The sequence below is a fragment of the Garra rufa genome, chromosome 4 (assembly GCF_049309525.1).
Source record: "Garra rufa chromosome 4, GarRuf1.0, whole genome shotgun sequence".
In the NCBI taxonomy this organism is placed as follows: domain Eukaryota; kingdom Metazoa; phylum Chordata; class Actinopteri; order Cypriniformes; family Cyprinidae; genus Garra; species Garra rufa.
In genome coordinates, this window is record NC_133364.1 from 29,917,040 (window position 1) to 29,941,102 (window position 24,063).

The window sequence follows — 24,063 nt, forward strand, 5'->3', positions numbered from 1 at the left end:
TCTACAGGAAGATGATACAAATAAAGAAAAACACTGATAGCGCTCTCTCAACACGTAGCCCTTCCTGTTTTTACACAGCACAGGAGCCCAAATATTTCTCTAGTGACCCTGTCTCAACATTTGTTGCTTAATACATCAGAAGCTTAATCTTTAAACAAGTTATCCATATGTCTTTTAAGCTTTATAAAGCCAACAGTTAATAGGCTAAAATTATTTTTTACAGAACGGCCAAAATGTATTTAAGCTTCACATCAGGATTATCCATGTATGACCCAGAATGAGTAGAAGATAAGTCCAGACATGCTGGCTAGCCAAAAAAGCTCAAGGGCTCCTTATGCAACTTTTTCAACAAATTACACTTTAGAGCATGCAAAGCTATGTGTCAGTGTAACACGAAGGTAAACAGGGGCATGACATAGAGGTCATGAACAATTTTCTTGAAAATTATAGCCCGTACTTACATGAAGGAGACAGTGAAGTGGAATCTCTGTCTCAGGCCTCGGAAGGTAATGAAGGACTGTCCGGGAAAGCTGCGTGTCGTCATCTCGCAGAAAGGTTTCTCATACTCTCCAGAGGGGCAGTTGCATGTGAAGCCACCCACTAGCAGGTTGACACACTCACCTCCATTTTTACATACCCCAGGGACACAGCGACCAGAGCGGGCATCTATTTCACAGTTCTCACCTGCAAAGGATTATAAGAAGTAAAGTAAACTTGTACAGAATAACTTACATTCATACTAAATTCTACAGGACATTGGTCTTCCAGAACTGGATTTTAAGAGCCCTGGCTATATTGGCCTTAAATCAAAGTTTCAGCCCTAACTTAGTCTCAGCTTTCCATACGGAAGCACTTGACGATCCAAGAGTTCCTCTATGGCACCACCAATTCCCATACCGAAGATGGACACACAACTCATGCAGTGTTATATATCAGCCATTATCCAGACAAGATCTGGACAAAGGGTGTTTATGTGTGGCGGGGGAACAGGATGGCAGTCCCTGTGCCTGTAATGACCCCTGATTTCCTCGGGATAATCTTTCTCTTGGAGGGAAATAGACAGATCTGTTTCCCTCTAATGTGAGAAAGCCAGAAAAAGATAGATGTTGAGAGGCAGGCTGTCATCACCATCATAATGGACGCAGAATATCTGGGGTTGAACTGTGACCTTCAAAGCCTTGATGGAGATGATTAGAGGGGGTAATTGGCCTTGATAAAAAAGGGGCAGGTGGTCAGGAATGGCAGAGGAGCCTCCGAATTGGAGATCAGAAATGAAGACACAAAGCTTTATTTGACATGGTAAGATCTTTGCTCAAGACTCAGTAAGTCCTTCACAGGTGGGCACATCATTCCACCTGTTTGTCCACCTGTGACAAGGACATATTGACTTTTGGTTTTGAAGGCAGTGGCTCTGGTGGTTTCCCTATTTGTGGTTTACCCCAAGTGACTGACAGTTCTACCCTCTGGTTCCTTCAGCATTCTTTCAGCTCCTGACAAAACACCGCTCCCTAACCACAAACCACTCTACCTAAACCATATTGCTGCAAGAGTACACACTAAACACACAAATGATGTGTGCCATAAAACAAGAGCACCCAATCCTGTTCCTGGAGGTCCACCTACTTGTAGAGTTCCATTCCAACCAAGTGCTAATCAAGTGCTTCTGAATATCTTAATTAACTGGTTCAGATTTGATCAGGGTTGGAGCTCAACTTTACAGAAAAGCAGATCTCCAGGAACAAGATTGGACACCTACAACACATAAATGTTTTGCAAACTCACCTGTATAGTCATCTAGACACTCGCAGGTGTACCCTCCTTCTCGACTGCGGCAGCGACCATTGTTCCGGCATGGACCTGAGTAGCACAGGTCAATCTCGGTCTCACAGTAGTCGCCGGTAAAGCCGGCCGGACAACGGCAGCGCAGGCCATTAATGGGATGGATTGGTCTGAAGAGAACAGTATTAGAGGCTATGAAAGGTGGAGAGCTATCAAACTTTAACACAGAGACGCATTTCATGTAGTTCTCGCAAGGTTCCCGCAGGCAGATGTTGTCATCAAATGGAAGGACACTTTGGCTGGAGATTTTCTGTAACAGAGTTCGGTTTAGGTAGATTTGCTCCTGAAGTTCTTCCGAAGGGAAGTAGCGATCTGGAGCTCCTCCAGGAAGCAAGGCTGAGAAGGTGACATTGAGGATGTTGCCGCTGACATCTGTGTCATTTTGGACGTTGAAGACGAAAACTCCTTCTCGAGTTGTAGAGAGGACAGCCGCCACACCTTCAGCAAATCGAGAGAGCAGCGGGGATAGAAAGCGTTCCTGGGACATGTTCTCCAGACGGACTGTGATGCTATTTGTTAGCATTTCATCAGTGATGATGGTCACACGAAGAGTACAGAAGGCCGTCACTTGGTGGATACCATCTAAAAATGATAAAAATAAAAAAACAACCATTTGTTAAAAAATCTGTTTTACATTCCATGAAAACACAACCTGCCTCTAGTCTTAAGGCCTATTCACACCAATTACGATAACTATAAATATAACTATATTAGCGTCCACACCAGCAGACGATATTGTCAGTTTATGCCAAGCGCATGCTTGTCTGATGGATTGATTCTGATTGGGTGTTTTTGTCTTTATCGTAATAGCTATGGTGTGAACTCTGCTACATTTTAATACAGAGGATGATTTTTATAACTATATCTTTATCTTTATCTTAAAACAGCTCCATAGAATGCTGGAATTTTGAAATGTTTCAGCTGGAAGTCAGCTGCTTTCCGAAGATAACAGTATTCTCTTTTCACATTCTCTTTTCTAAGGAAGTCTAAATACTGTTTTGGGTTGGAGAAGAAAGCGTGTTAACAGACAGGATTACTACAAAGTTGCACCACAATTAGACAGATCATCTTGGTATCTTGCTTCAGGACACAAACTCATCTTCTCTGTTGGAACTAATGCTATTAAAAAAACCTCAGAAATAATGAAGACTTGACAACCGTGAAACACTGTAAATGCTTTCTTCCTCCAAAGTACAAAAAGGATTGGGATACTTATTATGGGATTGTGCATGACCTTAACTACACTGAGTTTCACACTCAGTGACAATGTGTAGCAAGAATACACTTTCAGGATTGGACAGTTGATTCTACATTGTTGATTTAAAGCGTATGCCACTGAGGTCAGTGGGACAGTTAAATTGCTTAGCAACAGACAACAATCCTTTATGCTACACTGAAAATGCTTTTGCTATACTTTCAACACAAGTGCACAATAGCTTATGTATTTTCATATTTTGCATTGTAAAACTCACTAATTTCCAAAGTGTTCAAGTGACAGTATCCAACCTCATGTTGTTTCAAACCTAAATGACTTTCTTCTGTCATAAAACATTCAAAAAGATAATTTGAAGACCGTTTCAAGAATGTTTCAAACTAATAACACTAATAATGTAATGCATTGCATTACCCAAGTGGCTTTGACTGTAATAACATAGAATAGAAAATATAGTAAATTAAAGCAGTCTTAAGTTGCATAGCTATACCTCTGAACTGAATCTCACTATTTTCATGTACAGAGGATGGATTTGACAGAAAGCTCCCACAAGTACCGCACTGGCTGTTCTGTTTTGCTAAGGGAACAACTGCAGAACAGGTGGTATATCCAATTAATACCCCCGGCAAAACAATGTGGCTAAGACCTTTCAAATATGGAGGTGTCGTGTGTCTTTGAGTTGAGTTATGTGTCTCTAAATTATATCACCGCCATAAATCACAAGAGAAGGCGTGTGGGACAGTCACCATTCCCAGTAAATGGGTCACATTCCCAACTCTGTCTGGTATGTAGTGCACTACGTTTGGTTCACTAAAGTTGTGCAGGATGACATAAGCACATTGTATTGAATATAAAATTGTAGCTGAAACTGATATACAGTTTGTTCATCGATTACTTAGCATTTGTAATACAAAGCGGATTTGTGGCTTTTGTGTTTAAAATGAGCAACAAATGCAAGAACTTGGTTCTGACATCTTCATTCTAAGTGGACTGCACTTTTAAAAATAAAGGTGCTTCACAATGCCATAGAAGAACCCTTTTTGTCTAAATGGTTCCATAAAGAACCTTTAACATCTGAAGAACCTTTCTGTTTCACAAAAGGTTCTCTGTGGTGAACGATTATAAAAGGGTAAGAAAGAGATGATTCTTTAAATAACCAAAAATGGTTCTTCTATGGCATTGCTGTGAAGAACCTTTTAAAGCACCTTTATTTTTAAGAGTGTGGAAGCTTACAGCAGAAAAAAGAGCACACAGGGTTATTTCAAACCAACTTTGGGTAAAATTTAGACTAACCCAGCTGTTAGGTTAAAATTTTCAATTAAAGTTTTAACCCAAATGTTGGTTTAGTCCATATTTGACTCAAAGTTTTTTCAGAGTGCAAAAAACTCCTTTCACAGCAACTGTTGGTGCATCCGATATACTTTCAATTGTGCCTCTTGGAAATCAAATCTATTAACTGACACATCACTGCAGGCACAGAGCATGTCATTTTATCAACAGGAGAATGCTAATGAAAATGTCTGCTGGCACCCAGCCTAACAAAACAGCAATATCATATTTACAATTTTTTGCTCTGTTCTGGGATGAACAATGAAACAAATAGGTTTCTTTTTTCTCAGGACCGGAAAATGTGTTTTTAAACACTGTATTATCATAGATATCACCAGCAGCTCTTGTTCTGATTCCAAACTACACAAAAATAATTAAAAGTCATCAGAAATATTGACTAGATTTCTTCTAAAGAAAGTTTGACTTCTAACTTAGTTTAGTCAGTACTCACAAGTTTTGTACAAAAGTACAAAAAAGGAATGTGTTTTTTTTCCCCACCTGACATTGCAGTAAGGTATATATTTAGTCTATCAGCTGTTCACTTCGTAAAGTGCTGTTGCTGTCAATAACCAGGCAAAGGTTGCTGTCATGCTAAATGCTCTCACTTCCTCCTCACGGATGAACAAACTGTGTCAATGCTTACAAAATAAGTACTTGTTAATACAAATTCTTAAGAATACACTTAAGCGCAAACTGGATGTAATGTTTTGTGTACGTAAGTGTACTTCTTTACAGCATGACAATGTAATTGCTTTATCAATTATTCATGTCAACTCGTGTCATAATTTCTACACAAGAATTAAAATACAATACATTAGCACATTAGCATCATAAATCGAAAATAAACACTGATTAGTTTATGAACTAACAGTATTAATTGTCTCAGTACGATAATCTTTATTATTATACACACATATGCACAGATAAACAAAATAAATTTAATTTGTCTGTGTTAGTGTAGTGTATGTTGATGTTTAACTTAAAGTTGTTAAAGTGTGCGATATGCCTCACACTTCATCTTATCACAGGTATTGGATAAAAGCCACGAATAACCCAGCTTGCCCGCTGCTGTCACAATGATTGACAATGGTTTTTTCCTCTTAGACCGGCGTCTTGTGTAACTCAAGCTGACTAATGTAATTACACGAAGAACATGGGATAACAAACTCTGCCATTAGCATTCCCTGTCATTATCCACAAGGGTCAAAGAGCAGTGATCTGACACAAACAGGACAGAGGGGCAGTCCAGTGTGTTTTAGAGTGTGTCAGGGGTGGGTTGGCACGAAATTAGTTTTTCTTTTGTTGGCAAAGGATGACTAAACAACTGGTATGCAAGATAAGACAAATCACACTGCTCATCCTAAACAGCTTTCTTTGACTTGTGATTAAAATCAGGGACACTTTCATAAATGTTCAGGTCTTAAATTAGACATACAAGTAAACAAAAACAGTCTTTCATTACAAAATGCACCCCAGGGCAACAATGTTAAAAACAAGTCGTTAAATGAAAGTAGGAGATGTGGCTATTGTAGGTGAGATACCTTTAGGAGCCAATGAAAATTGGTTCCTGTGCCAATGTGACTGTCAGCATTCTAAGGCCCTCCCTCAAGTTCAAATGTTTGAATCATAACAAAGAAAGCAAAGGTGCCGCCCACTGAGCCAATAACACTTGATGAATCCCTCCCATCTCTACAACTCGATGACCTGCTTTAGGTACGGTGAGGCAAAACCATGTGACTTTCTATTGTCTTCCTCTAATAAATACACACACTCATACTCAGGGTGGGAAACGTTAAGTATCCTGGTGTATGAAATTACAATACTTTTTGTTGTTATTTGTTTCATGTGTAATAGAACACACCAGTAAATCAAATATTGTGATTTGCTGCCATGCGTCTGGACTTTTATATAAGATTTATATACAAGAGTTTTATATAACACTGCTTGAAAATCAAGATGTTTAAACATGCAGTCATACAACAACAAACTTTTGTGGCACTGCATGTGCTGAGATAAAAAATATTGACACTTTTATCCAAAGAGAGTCATACAAAAGGAACACAAGAAGTGATTTGTCCTAGAGAAGCTGTAAAATGATAAGTACTACTATGCAAAGTTTTTGTACATGGATGTCCGCATATAAAGAAATTTACAAAATTAATTTTATGTCCATAGAAAGCATTAAATGTAAGTAAAGTGTCTACTTTTAAGGTTTATGGAGAATAAAATGTCGAAATTTGGTTGAAATAATGTTACACTGTCAGTGTAATGCAATATTTATGTAAAAATTCAAACAACATGCTTATTCTGACTTGTACATATTAAAATATATAAAAGAATAATGGAGCATAGTACATTTTATTGTGTTTTAAATGAGTAAAAAATGACTCGCTTACGTAAAATGTAGAATTACAAGTAATATTTAGGATGAAAGTAATTTGTCTTTTAATATGTCATAAATTGATTTTTGTTTTTACACAATGACATTTTAGTAGGTGTATTTTCTAAATTTGGGAAAAATATATGATATTAAATTTTTTGCTCAGAAAAACTAAAACAAAAATGCAATTACATTAAACAAAACTTTTAAATACTTTTTTTGGAAATGCAACAACAATTTAAAGCAGTATTACTCTTATTGTTTTTATGCCTAAACCCTTTTTCATCTTTGACCCACATCTCTCTGTAATACTTGACTGTGACTGGTTGATCAAGAATTTTTTATATTTTTTTGTGTAATGAACACTACACTATATAAATGCCTAGCTGACTTTGTTGCAGATAAACAAAATCTGACATTTCATGACATTATATATTATGAGAACTACTAAACTGTAATATTTAGTTCTTTTATTAACATGAAAATACTGCAGATTGCAATGAAACAGTGATTTCCAGAAAACTTGATGGTATACAAGATCAGTCCGGACGCAGGTGTGAACAGGTGAAAAGCTGATGGTGATCTCCATACGGGCCCCTCAGACTGCTCTAAACACCTGTCTCTACATGCACCGCTGGCATGAGTGTCACAATGAGCTCTGGGAAATGATGAACTGATATTTTCGATAAGGTCATAATCAATTAAGTACTAAGAAAATGCTAATATTTAGGCTATTACACGAAGACTGTGTATCTATCCTCAAATGTATGTTAAATTACAGTCAAAATGGCCCTTACAGATATGGGGCAGCTGCTAGGCGTAGTAGGCGGCAAAGGGTTCTCAGTGGTATAAAGCCATGAATGAGACTTGCATGATTTTCTTTTGGTACTTTGCACAGTACTCAAGGTGCTTCAAATGAAAACACGCCTTAGAGTCACTGATTAACCGAAAGAATGGGGATAACACATTCTTGGCCTTTCACGAAGCGACCCTGAGAAATGTGGCTGTAATCTTCTTTGTCAAGAGAAATTAATCAGTTTTTGTGATAAGGACTTCAGTTGTCACTGGCAAGCTTTTGTTGACAAAGGGTTAGATAGATGAGCTTGCTTTTTTGCATGGTTTTGAGGGCCATGTTCAAACACGTTTGTGGTTGTTGTGTTTGGGGTGGTTCCTTCTAACTCACACTCTCACACACAAACAAAACCTCCAATTTTACACCTTACCCCGTCTCTGAACCCCTCCAGCCCTCACTGCAGGGATTATGAGGGCGAGACGTTGTTAGATGCATTCGGTGTTTCCGTCGGCCAGATGGGACCAGGCATTTAATGAATGGGTAAAACGAGATTACAACTCGTTGACATCATCACCACCTCCTCTGGCTTCAAAACCAACAGATGGAGCAAAGGGGAGGACGAGCATTTATTTCGTAATGCATTGAGAGTCATAAGGCTATTGATTGCTGGTGGAGACGCATCTGGACGTTACAGAACAATTATAGAACCGTGTTCCTTTCAAAAAGGCAGTTGTCGGAGAAGATCAACTGAATTCATGATTCAAATGAAAATTAGTCTTTCTTAGTAAATCCTTTGTAAACTCATTACTTTAGGTTTCACAATCTACTCAAAAACTTGTTCTAGACTTATTTAATAAAACAATTAATGTAAGAATTGTTCGAGAACAATGCATTCTAAAATTGTGCATAATTATGGGTTTAAGAACAATTTATAACAAGTTATATATTAACAATTATGAATCATCTTCCGAAAATTCTAAATTAATAGTGCAAAATTTTAAAAGTGCAACTTTAGTTGAACAACTTGTTTATTTGCATTAAATTAAATAAAGTCTATTACTGTCAATCTCCCTAAATGTTTAAGAACTGCTGCCAGTTTACATATCAGTGTAATCCAGCAACGATAAGGGCGTATGGGTGTAGATGTCTGCTATGACAGCTCTAAGGAGAAAGGGATGAAAGATAAATAGTAGAGGATAGAGATGATGAGTAAGAATGAACTGCAGGCGCCTACAGTAGTCGCAAGCAGGCTCAGTTCCCAGAGAGCGCACTTGAGTTTTGAGAGAGTGCTTCATGCTGACTTTGAAAGCCCTCTTGTTTGTATATCAAGAGTGGGTGACGGTAGGGACACATTGCTGCCAAAGGTAGTCTTGTCCAGCTCAACAACCTCTACATGGCAAGGGTGGCTGGAGTCATGGTGTCTTTTCGTGTTCCACTCGCCATTGAAAGCGATGCATGCCTCTGTTTGGCTTGCTGGGATTAGTCGGCTCTCACATGGACGCACTTTAGAGAAGGGCCGCATGCACACAAAAGACTTTATTCAGCTTGGGGTAGAGGGAGGAGGTGGGAAGCCTGCAGGAGTACATCTCTCCAGCCTGTAACAGGTGGGATTACAATACAGACCTGGGTGCAGTGGGACCAGTTCTGGAGTACAGGGGGTGGGTTGATTTCAATGTAGACTCCATGTCTAGTAAGTCTCAAAAACCAGAATAACGCAGACTTTAGCTAAACTGGATATTCAGCAGTCGACTGCCATACTACTGGAATTGATTTTCACCAGTTAGTTTAGTGTTCAGACTACTGAATGGATTTTCAGTAGTTACCAGCGTTTAGACTACTAAACAAAATTTTCAGACTACTGTTCAGACTACTAATTTTCAGTAGTTAATTCAGATCTCAGACTATTGAAATGGATTTTACTAGTTAGTATATTGTTCAAACTACTGAAATTGATTTTTTAGTAGTTACTTTGATGTTTAGACGACAAAAATAATTTTCAGTAGTTTCACTATGCCTTCATACTACTGAAACTGATTTAGTACTTTAGTGTTCAGAAATGTATTTTTAATACTTAATCTTGTGTTCAGCTTTGCTGCCAGACTACTGAAATAGATTTTCACGTACAGTATTAGTGTTCAGACTACTGGATGGATTTTCAGTAGTTAATGGTGTTCAGACTACTAAACTAAATTTTAGTAGCCAGTTATGTGTTCAGTTTGCATTCAGAATATTGACATTCATTTTCCGTAATTAAACTAGGGTTCGAAAAATTAATAATTATAGTAGTCAATTTAGCATTCAGGCTACTGAAATGAATTTTTACTAGTTAGTCTGTTGCTCAAACTACTAAGATTAAATTTAAGTAGTAACTCTAATTTTAGACTACAACATGTGTTAGCAATGCTTTCAGGATACTAAAATTAATTTAAAATTAAATTCAGATAGCTTAAATGAATTTTCAACTAAACAGAATTTTTGTTAATTCATTTCCCAGACTACTAAAATTGATTTTTACTAGTTAGTATATTGCTCAAACTATGGAAATTAATTTTCAGTAGTTCATTGTTTAATAGTTTAGACGACAAAATACTTTTCACAAGTTAGCTGTGCCATTCAGACTACTGAAACTGGTAATTTAGTGTTCAGAAATGAATTTTCATTACTGCAAGAAATGATGTTTTATTAACAAGGTTCGGGAGGAGCACGATCAGATAATCAATCCATTCGGCACAGGTGCAACTTGTTTAACCAATCATTGAATTAGCGCATCATCTATATATTGCCAGCCGTCTTACCTCCATCCAGCGACAGTTTCTTGGCATCCCTCCTCCACCCCTACTCCCCACTTCTAATCTGTTTCTATCCTAAACTAGCAGGGGGAGTTCTCTGGGTCCGGCCTGTATTCCGGGCCCGGAACCCTTCCCCAGGACAGCACGCCAAAATATGCTTATTACTTGCTCAAGCAGATTAGATGTAAGGACGAACTCGTGAAAGACTACTGAAATGGATTTTCACCTGTTAGTCTAGTGTTCAGACTACGAAACAACATTTTAGTAGCCAGTTACGTGTTCAGAATGCTTAAACTGATTCAGCATTCAGAATCTTGACATTATTTTCCATAATTAACCTGGAGTTCAGTGAAATTTATTTAGTACTGAATTTAACTTTCAGAGTACTAAAATTAATTTTTTACTAGTCTATTGTATTGTTCAAACAGTAGTTTTCAGTATTTACTCTAATGTTTAGACTATGAAGTTTTAAGTATTTAACTATGCTTTCAGACTACTGAAATTAATTCAGAAATGTACTATTCAGAATTTTTTTTTTTTTGTGGTTTCACTAGTATTCAGTTCTGTATCCAGTCTACTGATATCGTTTTTCAATAGTAATCCTAGTGTTCAGACTACTGAACTGGATCTTGCGTTTTTCTGGATTTTCAGTTTTCTGTTTATAGTTATGCTTTCAGACTTTTAACTACTGAAGTTTACTCAGTAGTTAATTCAGTATTCAGACTACAAACTTGAATTGTCATCTAGTCAATTTAGCTTCTAAACTATTGAAATGGATTTGTAGTTACTAGTTTTATAGACTACTGGAATAGATTTTCAGTAGTCGGTCAATCTTTATAACAAGCTCATTATACTTCTGGTACACTGCACCAACCTGTTCTTAGCTTGCCTGTTTGTTTTCGACATGTTCAACGTGTTATGACAACATGACAAAACCCTTTGGATAAGTATTTCTCACGGAGTAACGTTACTCATCCCTAAAGAAGACAATCAAACAGCACTTCACTTTTTACATTCACTTTCTATTTCTCTTTTTTTTCTACCACAAATAAAATAAATATACAGACAACTCAATCTTTCACTGCTCTTGTCTTGTTAAACTGAGTCAGGTTCTTAAATGTCTCAGTCTATTTTAGCATGCAAGAAGAGGAAAGTAGCGGAAAGATACTGTTGGGTCCCTTTATTGGGTCTCTTTAAGGAACTAATAGTTTGATTGCTTCTAGAATCTTCATTAGTCCCTGTGTCATTGTTGACAGACTGTGCTTACTGAGCTGTTCCTCTGGACAGCAGATCACATCAAGATAGAGGCACACAGTGCTGCCCTTTGTGCATTAGTGGAAAGGTTTGGGAGAACTGGGAGTGGGAAATGCCATCTTTATTGAGTTAACAAAGAGTGTCATGTTCGTTTTCTATTAAATTAGTCCAAGTTTGATGGTGAGCGGCATACAGTCTTCATCTAATGAGGGTTGATCAACAGTCCTGATCCATATTACAAATATATTTAAAAAGACTGGCTCTCCAGACATCAAGATACTCATCAAGTGACAAATGCATGAAAAAAATGTGAATGAAATATTAAAGGGTTAGTTGACCCAAAAATTTAAATCCTTTATTAATTACTCACAAATTAAGATGTTTTTGATGAAATCTCATTCTGAACCTCTATAGACAGCAGCGCAACTACCACGTTCAATGCTCAGAAAAGTATTAAGGACATAGTTAAAATAGTCATGTGACTTCAGTGGTTCAAGCTTAATTTTATGAAGCTACGAGAATACTTTTTGTGTGCGAAGAAAACTAAAATAATGACTTTAACAATTTCTTCTCTTCTTTGTCAGTCTTTGACACACGTTGTACCATTGCTGTCTATGGAGGAAGGAGGAAGGAAGCTCTCGGATTTCATCAAAAATATCTTAATTTGTGTTCCAAAGATTAACAAAGGTCTTACAGGTTTGGAACAGCATGAGGGTGAGTAATAATGACAGAATTTAAATTTTTGGGTGACTTAAGAGACTTAAGCAAGAGTCTACCTAAACCTTATACTGTAATATACAATTTAACGTTTGAACCCAATTATGGTCAGTAAATTTTCTCAGTTTTTAACACTGCCTACAATCCAGCAAAAACAGTGCTGTCTGTGTCCACTAATTGTATTCTATCCATTAACATCTTGTCACTTTCAAGTCAGAATTATCTACAAACTAGGTGTTTTCACCTGACCATGCAGAACAAACTCGCATTAAAAAGGACCATAGGTCAACGACCAGCAACATGAGAATAGTCACCAGACACTCATTCCTCTGAGAACCAACTCAAGACTCAAGCCTCTTGAGAGAGATTTCATTCCAACAGGTTTTCATAGGTCCCATCGTATTCACTCTTAAGTATCCAGAACTGACCTGACTCATTCTATTGATAAAACATTATCTTCAAATCAAGCCAACACATAGTAGTCACCTACCATGAATGAATTGCTCTTGCACGTTTCCTGTTATAATCTGCTGGCCTCTGCTCAGGCAAGGAGACCTACAAATTACTGGAATGCTGACTGTGATTTGAAATCAGATATTGAAAAACTAAATACGCAGCTGGCCTGTTGAAACGCTCAGCAGGTGATACAGTAGGCTGGCATGCGGTGATACAAACATGCCCTCAGGAAACAAACTCATCGATGTGACACTGAGGTAAAAGCACCAGACTGAATCATAACAACGCAGCACATATGTCAACATAAAAGAGTCAGCGAGGTCTATGAGTATTTCAATAAGGGAAATGTGGTTTCTAGAAGCAAGATGTAAGATAAGACATGGACTAAATCAAGTGAGTCATGATTTTTCTTTGTCTGTTGTAAAGTTGTAAACATTGGCAGCATAATTTCCATTATACTAAATATGGGAGAAATTTAATTCAGGGGGATTCTCATATCTAAAGGTAATTTAGCAGCCAGGTACTTATGTTTATCAGAGCGTCCGTCTGCAGTCGAGTGCTCAGATACTGACAGGGCTCTGGCTCTGTTTGCAGTGGACATGAACACGCTCCTTTGTTCCTGTGAGCTCTGTGGGCAGGTAACCGATGATAACCCGTGTATCATGGGATGCTTACAAGTGTTTGAGTAAGGAATATGCAAAAAAAAAAAAAAAATTACATTGTCAGAAGAGATTTATTTTTGTTGTTTTTCATAGTTGGCTAGCAAGTCTCAATATGAAATGAAGAGTTGCTTTAACATTTATTCACTTGTTAGTTTTTATATCTATACAGCATGGTTAGAGATGTGAGCCTAGGTCTCTGTGAAAGTGTTTAAAAGAACGTTTCCTAAATTAAAACAGTATATTCTGCAGTATTGAAATCTACTGGCAAAGACACTCCCATGTTAAGCAAGGGAATTTTTGCACTGTAAATCTTTAACCTGTAAAGAGCTGACAGTGATAACTGCAATAACTGCGAGAAGATTTCTTGCCGTTCTAGTTCACACCCCACGTCTTCAGCAATTCATTCACTCCCATTTGAAGAAACTTCTCACACAGGTAGAAGACAACATGTGGCAACACAGCCCAACTTCAAGAGCTCTTCACAATGAACACAGGCAATAATTCACCTCAAAAGAAAACCGTCTTTTTGTCTTTCAGTGCTTTTCTATGAAGTGACAGAGCAAACGTCTTCAAACCTTAACTGGGCCAAACATTTGAGTGATTTATTGCACTACTCAAAGAATCCATCGGTTAAAGAGAAGCTAGAACAGAAGAGAGGAGTGTTTCAGAAGTGTAAGGAATGCTCTCATCTTCCGGGTCCTTAACGTAGCGGTGCCCCGAATAAGGGCGAAAGCCAGACAGAGCTCATAAACGAATGAATAATGGTGTAAGTTCCTGATGGATTCTTGTAAGACTACCTGAATTCTTTCTTCAATTAAGAATGCAACAGTTCTCCTGCCTTAGGGAAGAGAACTACGGAAGCCTTGAATAACGTTGCTCCTGCTGAGCTGAACTGATTCACTTGCACACAGCAATAAAACATTTTACAAGCTTCATATCATCAAGTTTGTTTGTGTATGTAAGTGCTACTTTAAAACTAAAATTGTAGTTGTAATTGTAGTCGTCCAAAAAAAAAAATGCTCTTTGCCTATCCTCCTAATACTCACTAGCAATAACAAGTAGCAAATCTTTAAAATTTCCATTTTCAGTTGGAGACCACACTCCTTCTATATGGAATTAAAAATGCATCTCAAAGATATCTAATACTTCTGTTTAGATATCTTTGAGAGACTCCTGTCTTAAGCCAGAAGTATACAGTTTAGGTCAAAAGTTTACACACCCCTTTCATAATCAGCAAAATGTTAATTATTTAACCAAAATAGGAGGGATCATACAAAATGCATGTTATTGTTTATTTAGTACTGCCCTGAATAAGATACTTCACTTAAAGATGTTTACATAAAAGATGTTGCATTTATAAGAATGACCCGGTTCAAAAGTTTACACACCCTTGATTCTTAATACTGTGTTGTTACCTGAATGATCCACAGCTGTTTTTTTGTTTTTTTTGTTTGTTTGTTTGGTTTTTTTGTTTAGTGATAGTTGTTCATGAGTCCCTAGTTAGTCCTGAACAGTTAAGCCTGTTGTTCTTCAGAAAAATCCTTCAGGCCCCACAAATTCTTTGGTTTTCTAGCATTTTTGTCTATTTGAACCCTTTTCAACAATGACTGTATGATTTTGAGATCCATTTTTTCGCACTGAGGACAACTGAGGGGCTACAGAGCGGCTACAGAAGATAGTTACATGTTTCCCAGAAGACAAAATAAGTTAAATTTACTCTGATCTTCAAATTCAAATTGTTTTCACCCCCCGACTCTTAATGCATGTTTTTTTCTTCTGGAGCATCAGTGAGCGTTTGAACTTTCTGTAATAGTTGCATATGAGTCCCTCAGTTGTCTTCAGTGTAAACGGATCTCAAAATCATACAGCCATTGTTGGAAAGGGTTCAAATACAGAGAAATGCTGGAAAACCAAAGAATTTGTGGGTGCTGATGGATTTTTCTGAAGAACAGCATGCAGTTTAACTGTTTAGGACAAACAAGGGACTCATTAACAATTATCGCTAAACAAAAAACACAGATGTGGATGATTCAGGTAAAAACACAGTATTACAAATCAAGGGGATGTAAACTTTTGATTGTGAACATTTGGGAAAGAAAGCAAATAGTCTAAGTCTAATACAAGTCTTAAACAACACTAAGTTTGAAGTACTTGTTGAATCGCACAAGGACTTACTTATCAAGTCAACAGGCGGAGAGTAGGCATTTGACCACATGAGCATCTACCCTACAAAAACAATATGGTTGAATGTGTTTTTGAATGTGTCTAAAAGTGGACAACCTCAATATATTTTAGACCTTGTCTATACCACTATTTAGCAGGTGTTTTTTTTTTTTTTGGTAACACTTTACAATAAGGTTCATTAGTTAAACATTAGTTAATGTATTAACTAACATGAACTAACCATGAGCAATACATTAGTTACTGTATTTACTAATCTTCATTAACGTTAGTTAACGGAAATACAGTTGTTCATTGTTTGTTCATGTTAGTTCACGCTGCATTAACTAATGTTAACAAGATTTTAATAATGTATTAGTAAATGTTGAAATTAACATTAACAAAGATTAATAAATGCTGTATAAGTGCAGTTCATTATTAGTTCATGTTAACTAATGTGGTTAACTAATGTTAACTAATGAACCTTATTGTAAAGTGTTACCTTTTTTTTTTAGAAAGGACTAGTAAGAAGGCAACTACTTAAGATTCTATTCTATCTCTTTGGTTTCTCTCTCTTTTCTTTTTGGTTTCCTCTCCCTTCCTGCCTCCCATGTGCATTTCTTCTCACCTTATTACTGAAATCACAAATCACCCTCCAGCGCCTTCAACATGTCACTACTGAGCCTAATTAACAAGCTAGTCTTCCTGTAAAAGCGTCCAACCGGCCCAATAAAGTCTCAGGAACGAGAGCAATATGTGCATACGAGCAAAGAATCCTGAGCGCTTCGCTGTGGTCTGGTGAAAAATAAAATGCACCTGGCTTGCCCTATAGAGCCTCTTCTTGGCCTTAATCCACCCAGATCCCCCCACTCGAAACCACTGTGTTGAAATCTTTGTTCTTCTCTCAGAGGGGTGGTAAAACTATTGGTGTGGGGGGGCTCAGATGGATGTTTGCTGCCATGATGGTGAATTGGGCTTACGGCGCTCCACAGGAGTAAAGCACCACATAAAAAAAGAGAAAGAGGCCGAGCCAAAACTTAATTAAAACATCAAAACCTGAAAGTGAGCCACAGGACAGTTGTTAGACCTCTTCAGGGATTTTTTTCTGATATCTGATAAAGATAAAGGAACATTTAAAGAAGTACACGCAATCAGAAAGATCCAAAGTATGCTTTGGAATTATTAATGATGTTCATTAAGTGTAAAAACTATTAATGTTGAACATTATTAACGTTACAACAGGGAGAAGTTTTCTAATTGCGCATGTGTGGAGAGTGGTAATTAGGTATAAAAACTATTATGACCACACATGTGCAGTCTTTGGTTCATATTTTACATAATTTCCAAGGCAGACAACAGAAATTATGTAAGGAATGAGAGGTATGTTGCTATATATCAAGTTACTTCTGCATCTAGACCACAAAGAGCAAATTATACATAGCACAACAAGCCCAAATCTAAATATTCTGCAAGTGTATATATCAGAAACAACCAATACCACTGAATGTCTCTCATGGCAGTGTTCCCACTGCTTCTAATAGAGGTCAAGCAGTGGACGAAGTACACCATTAAACCGTTTATGGGCGCCGTTTTTCACAACAGGCCGAGGGCAACTGAATAACAGAAGGCCAATAATAATTGTGTGCTCGTAACGGCTATGGAAATGTCTCCGCACTGGCTCCTGATTCAGCTGCGTTTTTTCAAATGTACACAAGTTCCTGCTTTCCCCCGGCAACGCTTTTTTCTCCTTTTGAAAAGAGCCAACCATCCGGGGGCTGGTAACTAAGCACCCTGTTTATCAGTAACCAGGCTTAACAATGTCCGTAACCAAACACCGCTGTGGCAAGAGAGAGAATTAGAGAGAGAAAAGGAGAGAGAGCGGGAGAGAGATCTTATGACATTGCAACCGATACACTTGGCACTAAGAGTCATGAGGAGATACATGGGTGGGTGACTTTGAAGACGAAACTTAACTATCTGTAAACTACTAGGCAGGAAATGCTCTACGCGTACACTACACATCGACATATTGTAAGCGCAATCCCACACTTGTTATGTTAGTATTCAGGTACCTTAGTATTTAGCTAGCTATAAACGTGTTACTTCGGAAAGTAGCAGCATGCAGTCAAACATGCCTAACTAGAAGCATTTGTGTACTTGCTATGTTTGGCCTGTTCATACTAAAGGCCAAAGTATACTTCGATACTTACGCATACGCAAGGGTCCGCGTACAGTGTGCATAACCTTGTTTGCGCTTTGTACACTTGGTTTTAGACAGAGACTAAATAGACAGAACAACTACCACAATAAATTAGCGGAGACTGCAACAACAACTGGCACCAAAAAACTCAAATTTACAGATAATTGACTCGCCCACCTTGTCATCCAATGTCTTTTTTTCTTTAGTTGTAAAGAAATTATGTTTTTTGAGGAAAACATTTCAGGATTTCTGTCCATATAGTGGACTTCTAGAGTGCCCCCGAGTTTGAATCTCCAAAATGCAGTTTTAACACAGCTTCAAAGGGCTCTAAATGATCCCAGCAGAGGAAGAAGGATCTTATCTAGCAAAACTTTTAACCTCTAATGCTCATTTTGTCTAGCTCTGCATGTACTCTGTGTATTCCGGTTCAAGACAGTTAGGTTAGGTTGGAAAACTCCCATCTCAATTTCTCCTCCAACTTCAAAATCATCCTACATCGCTGCAGAAGTACCAACCCAGTGTTTACAAAGTGAACGTGGAAAGAAGATCTAACGCCATTAACAAAAAAGGTAAAACAGCGATGTAGGATGATTTTGAAGTTGGAGAAGAAAAAGAAAAGGACATACCCTATCTGTCAGGAACCGGAATACACAGAGTTGACGCAGAGCTAGACAGACCAGCTTTTGATGTTAAAGGAGTAGTTCACTTTCAGAACAAAAATTTACAGATAATGTAAATTACAGTGTTTTTAGAAAATAACCCAACGTTTCACTAGATAAGACACTTCTTTCTCTGCTGGGATCATTTAGAGCCCTTTGAAACTGCATTTAAACTACATTTTGGAAGTTCAAACTCAGGGGCACCATAGAAGTCCACTATTTGGAGAGAAATCCTGAAATGTTTTCCTCAAAAAACACCATTTTTTTTAAGACTGAAGAAAGAAAGACATCCAACATCTTGGATGACAAGGGGCTGAGTACATTATCGGTAAAGTTTTGTTTTGAAAGTGAACTACTCCTTTAAAAAGTATATAAATTGTATTTTTTTTTTTAATAACTGATTGTTTTACTAGATAAGACCCTTGTTCCTTGGCTAGAATCATTTAGAGTCCTTTGAAACTGCATTTAAACTGCATTTTGGAAGTTCAAACTCAGGGGCACCATAGAAGTCCACTATATGGAGAGAAATCCTGAAATGTTTTCCTCAAAAAACATTTTTTTTTAAGACTGAAGAAAGAAAGACATCCAACATCTTGGATGACAAGGGGCTGAGTACATTATCGGTAAAGTTTTGTTTTGAAAGTGAACTACTCCTTTAAAAAGTATATAAATTGTATTTTTTTTTTAAATAACTGATTGTTTTACTAGATAAGACCCTTGTTCCTTGGCTAGAATCATTTAGAGTCCTTTGAAGCTGCATTTAAACTGCATTTTGGAAGTTCAAACTCAGGGGCACCATTGAAGTCCACTATATGGACAGAAACGACTGAAGAAAGAAAGACATTAACATCTTGGATGACAAGGGGCTACGTAAATTTGTTGTAAATTTTTGTTCTGGAAGTTAACTTCTCCTTTAAATAGAGTATGGGTACATGAAGGTATATGTACAAAAACAAAGTATACTTTGTCCTAGAAATGAATGTTAAGTCCGAAAATTCGGTGTAATAAAATCTTCAGTTTGAACTGACAGCAGTTAATGTGTCTCTTTTCCATCGCACTGTCAATAAAACTATGCCTTGGTGGCGTTCTACTATTACTATAATACTATTACTATTTTGCTATGTGACTGCGAGTTAACAGTCAAAAAAGATCAGTTTGGACATTCAGTGCACAAAATTGCTATCCTTATAATCAGGTTTCAAAACACTGAACTGCTCAGAGTAGTGGGTGCTTTAAAGCTTTGTGCCATGTGAGCATAGCATCATAGTGACCATGTGGTCACAGTTCACCGATGCTAACCTCTACTGAATGAGCAGGTTAACTCCTGCCCTGCTGCCCTCTTTTCCTCAGGGATCTAATATCCCTTCATACCCTCATTCACTGCTCACCCTCATCCGATCTCTTTCTATTTTTATCCCATACAACAGGAATGACCGGATTTCCGCATGAGTATAACTCACTTTTATTGGTTGTATTTCAGCTTTCCTGCAAGACACATTTGCATGACAGAGTTTACTACATGTACAAATATATTTAGATTGGTGTAAATTATGTCTAGCTGATAAAGCTGGAATAAATAGATCTGCACTTAAAATAATCCAAAGAACTAAAAATACCAACATTTATATAAGTTCATTGAAAACAGTGATAAACAGACAGATCGAGCCAAATGTGCGCATGGATATTTTTTTCTTATTATCTGCCACTTTTTAGCAGTGACAGATAAAATAGTGTAGCAGACATAGCCAGATAAGTCTATAGATATATGCAGCGGCAAAAAGCAATTTCAATCAAATTCTTCGAATCTGTTTATTAAAATGTTCTTTCCACATAAACCAGTTGACTAAAATAAATGAAACCTTACAACGGTAGACGGCAAGAACACAGGTTCACATAAATCCTGATGAGTCAAATGAGTAGCATTTAGGTGGCTAATCTTCGACACTTTTATGTTGTTGAGAACTGCATGGCAACATTTTTACTTCAGTGTGATTCAGAGCCAATACAGACCCACTGAGCCAAATGACTAAGAGAGCGCAGCAGTCACCATGACACTGTACTGAGAGTCAGTGTGTGTGTGTGTGTGTGTGTGTGTGTGTATGAGAGTGGGTGGGTTTGTAAGGAGGATAACAGGATGCTGACACATGCTACTTTTAGTTTAGGGAAGAACAACAAAGACAGAGAGAGACTGGCTTAAGGTATGCCGTATGCAGTGCTGTCATCAAGGTAATAATAGTTTATTTATACTTGCAGTCAATCTGCACAACAATAAAACCTTGTGCTATGATGAAATATCTGCGTAGTTTTTAGTTCTTTTTTGGTACTTTATATTGTACATTTTGCTTTAAAATTATATGACCTAAATTATATTTTGTACTGTTAAAATAGATTTGTCAAAACACAACCAGGTACAGAATAAAAAAAATAATAATTCACAAAATCTAAATGATAAAAAAGAACTTACTAAGCGTCAATCACATCAGCAAACACCGCACCTAATAAGATCTGAGTAACCCCGCAGACAACTCCAGGACATCCATTAAACAGGAACATAACATGAACATAAATACATAATAAAGAAATAAATAAGACCAAAGTCCACTGGCATATTACGGGTAAATAATCCCTAGATAAACAGCACAGCCTCTGCTCAAACAAAGTTTCTCCCATGGTGTGACAGTGTGGCATCCCTTTATAAAAGGAAAAGGAACCGTCGCTCGCAACAATGAGTAAATCTGTTCACAATGACGTCTGAGAGATAGTCTCACAGGAAAGAAAATCACAAATAAACCTCAAGAATCTCAATGGCTTCTCCTACACATCAATTAGATTAAATGGAGTACCAAAACTTTTGCTTACTTCTGCTTCTCAGTCGAGGTTTACACGACAAAGATGTAGCCAAAAATGGAAAAGTTTTTCCCTTGCATTTTGGATTCACGTTTACACATCCATGAAAACTGCCAAAATAACTATATTATGTATGCCAGGCCAGTAGTTGGTACGCTGTTTGTTCGCACTAGCCTTTAAAATCAACACATACTGGGCATGTCTACCTTACACGTACCCCTGGTGAAAAAAAAACAGCTAAAACCAGCCTAGGCTGGTTGGCTGGTTTTAGCTGGTCAACCAGCCTGGTTTTAGCTGGTCAGCAGGCTGGTTTTAGAGGGGTTTTGGCCACTTTTCCAGCCTGGCCAGGCTGGTCTTAGCTGGTCAGGATGGGAAACCAACAGCTAAAGCTGGCCTAACCAGGCTGGGAGACCAGATAAAACCAGCTACTTCCTGCTTAAAACAGCTAAGACCAGCCTAGGCTAGTTGTTTACACCGAAATGATAATGGTGGGATTTTCAAAAACTTGCACTTTGAAACCTGCAATTTCAGTCCCCAAAAGTAGTTGTGTTGTGTCAACGACCAGGCAAAATGTGTAAAAGGTTTTCAGTTTTTGGCTTAAAATGTCATGTAAACAGCCTCTCAGATGTTTCTCTGTGCTTCAATATGCATTCAGAATTAGTGTAAAATTCTTTCAAAATCAAATGGTTTGAGCTCATATCAACATATTTTTATACCTATTCTTGGATCTCAACAATTGACTCAATTATTTGTATTTCTTTATAGAAAATTTGGTAACACTTTACAATAAGGTTCATTAGTTAAACATTAGTTAATGTATTAACTAACATGAACTAACCATGAGCAATACATTTGTTACTGTATTTACTCATCTTTATTAACATTAGTTAACGGAAATACAGTTGTTCATTGTTTGTTCATGTTAGTTCACACTGCATTAACTAATGTTAACAAAATTTTAATAATGTATTAGTAAATGTTGAAATTAACATTAACAAAGATTAATAAATGCTGTATAAGTCCAGTTCATTATTAGCTCATGTTAACTAATGTGGTTAACTAATGTTAACTAATGAACCTTATTGTAAAGTGTTACCGAAAATTTAGTCCAAAAATCTGAGACATACAGATGACACACGCAGTAAACGAAACAACTGAGAACGTTGAGTCTCCAGAGCACAAGAAAGCATTCATGTAGGAAACATGTTTAGAATGCCAATGCATCTGTTGCATTTGTCCCTGTATAGAAAACTAATTCCTAACATCACAGAGATGACTGAGGGAGGGGACGTTAAATCTTCCTGACTGACCAGACATGGGCACACATGCTATAGGCATCTGCTTGTGGTGAAGGGCAGGGCAAAGAGAGCACACAGCTATAACATTTAAAAGAACATTGATTGCAGTATACAGAAGACACAAGGGCTAATTTGATTGGTTGTTGGTTAATGTCATTTAATGCATGCATATGACTTGCATAATGTGATACATTTTCTATATGGGAAACAAAAACTTTATGTAGGATGACTTTGTTTTATTGTACTGGGATTTGTTTGGAGCATGTATTTTAGACTATGATATTATTGGTTAATCTTTTGTTTCCACGCCCACACAGCCCTGATTTACATCAGCAGAAAAGAAAAGTTGTTTGAGATGAAGAATGTTATTTGAAAGTTAAACATTTTGATCAAATATAATGAGGAAAAAATATATTGTGCACTAACTGTCTGCGTGCAACAAGATCAGACAATAAGAACATAAATAATGTACATTTAATTTCCTGTTGAACTTAAATAATCACTCCATTTCTAATTTACTCATGCCATAGCCCCATGTCATCCAAGATATTCATGTCTATGATTCTTCAGTCACAAGGAAATTAGGTTTTTTGAAGAAAACATTCCAGGATTTTTCTCCATACAGTGGTGCTCAACGGATTGAAGGTTAAAAATGCAGTTTAAGTGTAAATTCAAAGGGATCTAAACGGCCCCCAGCCGAGGAATAAGGTCTTATCTAGCAAAAAATCTGTCATTTTCTTAAATAAATTAATATTTATACACTTTTTGACCACAAATGCTCATCTTGGCATGCATCCAGTGCACTCCGGTTTACGACAGTTAGGGAATGTTGAAAAACTGTCATCTCATTGTCTTCTCCAACTTCAAAATTGTCCTACATCGAAGGCCGTTTGATCTTCTTTGCATGTTTATTTTGTGGGGTTGGTACTTCTGCAGCAATGTAGAATGATTTTGAAGTTGGAGGAGAAAATGAGAAGGGAGTTTTTAGACATACCATAACTGTACTGAACAGGAGTACACAGAGTACGCATCTGCATCACAGAGCTAGACAAGACGAGCATTTTAAAGTTAAAAAAAGTATATAAATTGTATTTTTTTTTTAGAAAATAACCAATCGTTTCACTAGACAAGTCCCTTATTCCTCGGCTGGGATCGTGTAGATCCCTTTGAAGCTGCACTGAAACTGCATTTTTAACCTACAATCCATTTGAAGTCCACTATATGGTGAAAAATCTTGGAATGACAGACATAAACATCTTTGATGACTTTCGGGTTAGTTAATTATCAGGAAATTTTTACTTTGGAAGTGGGTAATCCTTTAACAGGCATAAAAGACATCTGTCAGTCCAGATCCCAAACTGCATAGTACACATTAAACTTAACGTTTAACAACAAACGATTAACGCAGAGGTGATTCTATTTAACATTCGAAAGGAGAACCTGCAGACAGTCAACAAAACTTCCGAC

The 24,063-nt window shown here is 37.3% G+C and overlaps 1 protein-coding gene across 1 annotated transcript in view; it reads right to left on the reverse strand.

Annotated features, from left to right (window-relative positions):
• celsr1a (cadherin EGF LAG seven-pass G-type receptor 1a) overlaps window positions 1-24,063 on the reverse strand; it is a 149,181-nt gene that overhangs the window by 106,350 nt on the left and 18,768 nt on the right. Inside the window, exons 3-4 of the mRNA XM_073837828.1 lie at window positions 1,783-2,421; window positions 462-684 (exon numbers count right to left, since the gene is read on the reverse strand). Of these exons, the coding sequence (XP_073693929.1) occupies window positions 462-684; window positions 1,783-2,421 (862 nt within the window). The remainder of the gene's footprint in view (window positions 1-461; window positions 685-1,782; window positions 2,422-24,063) is intronic.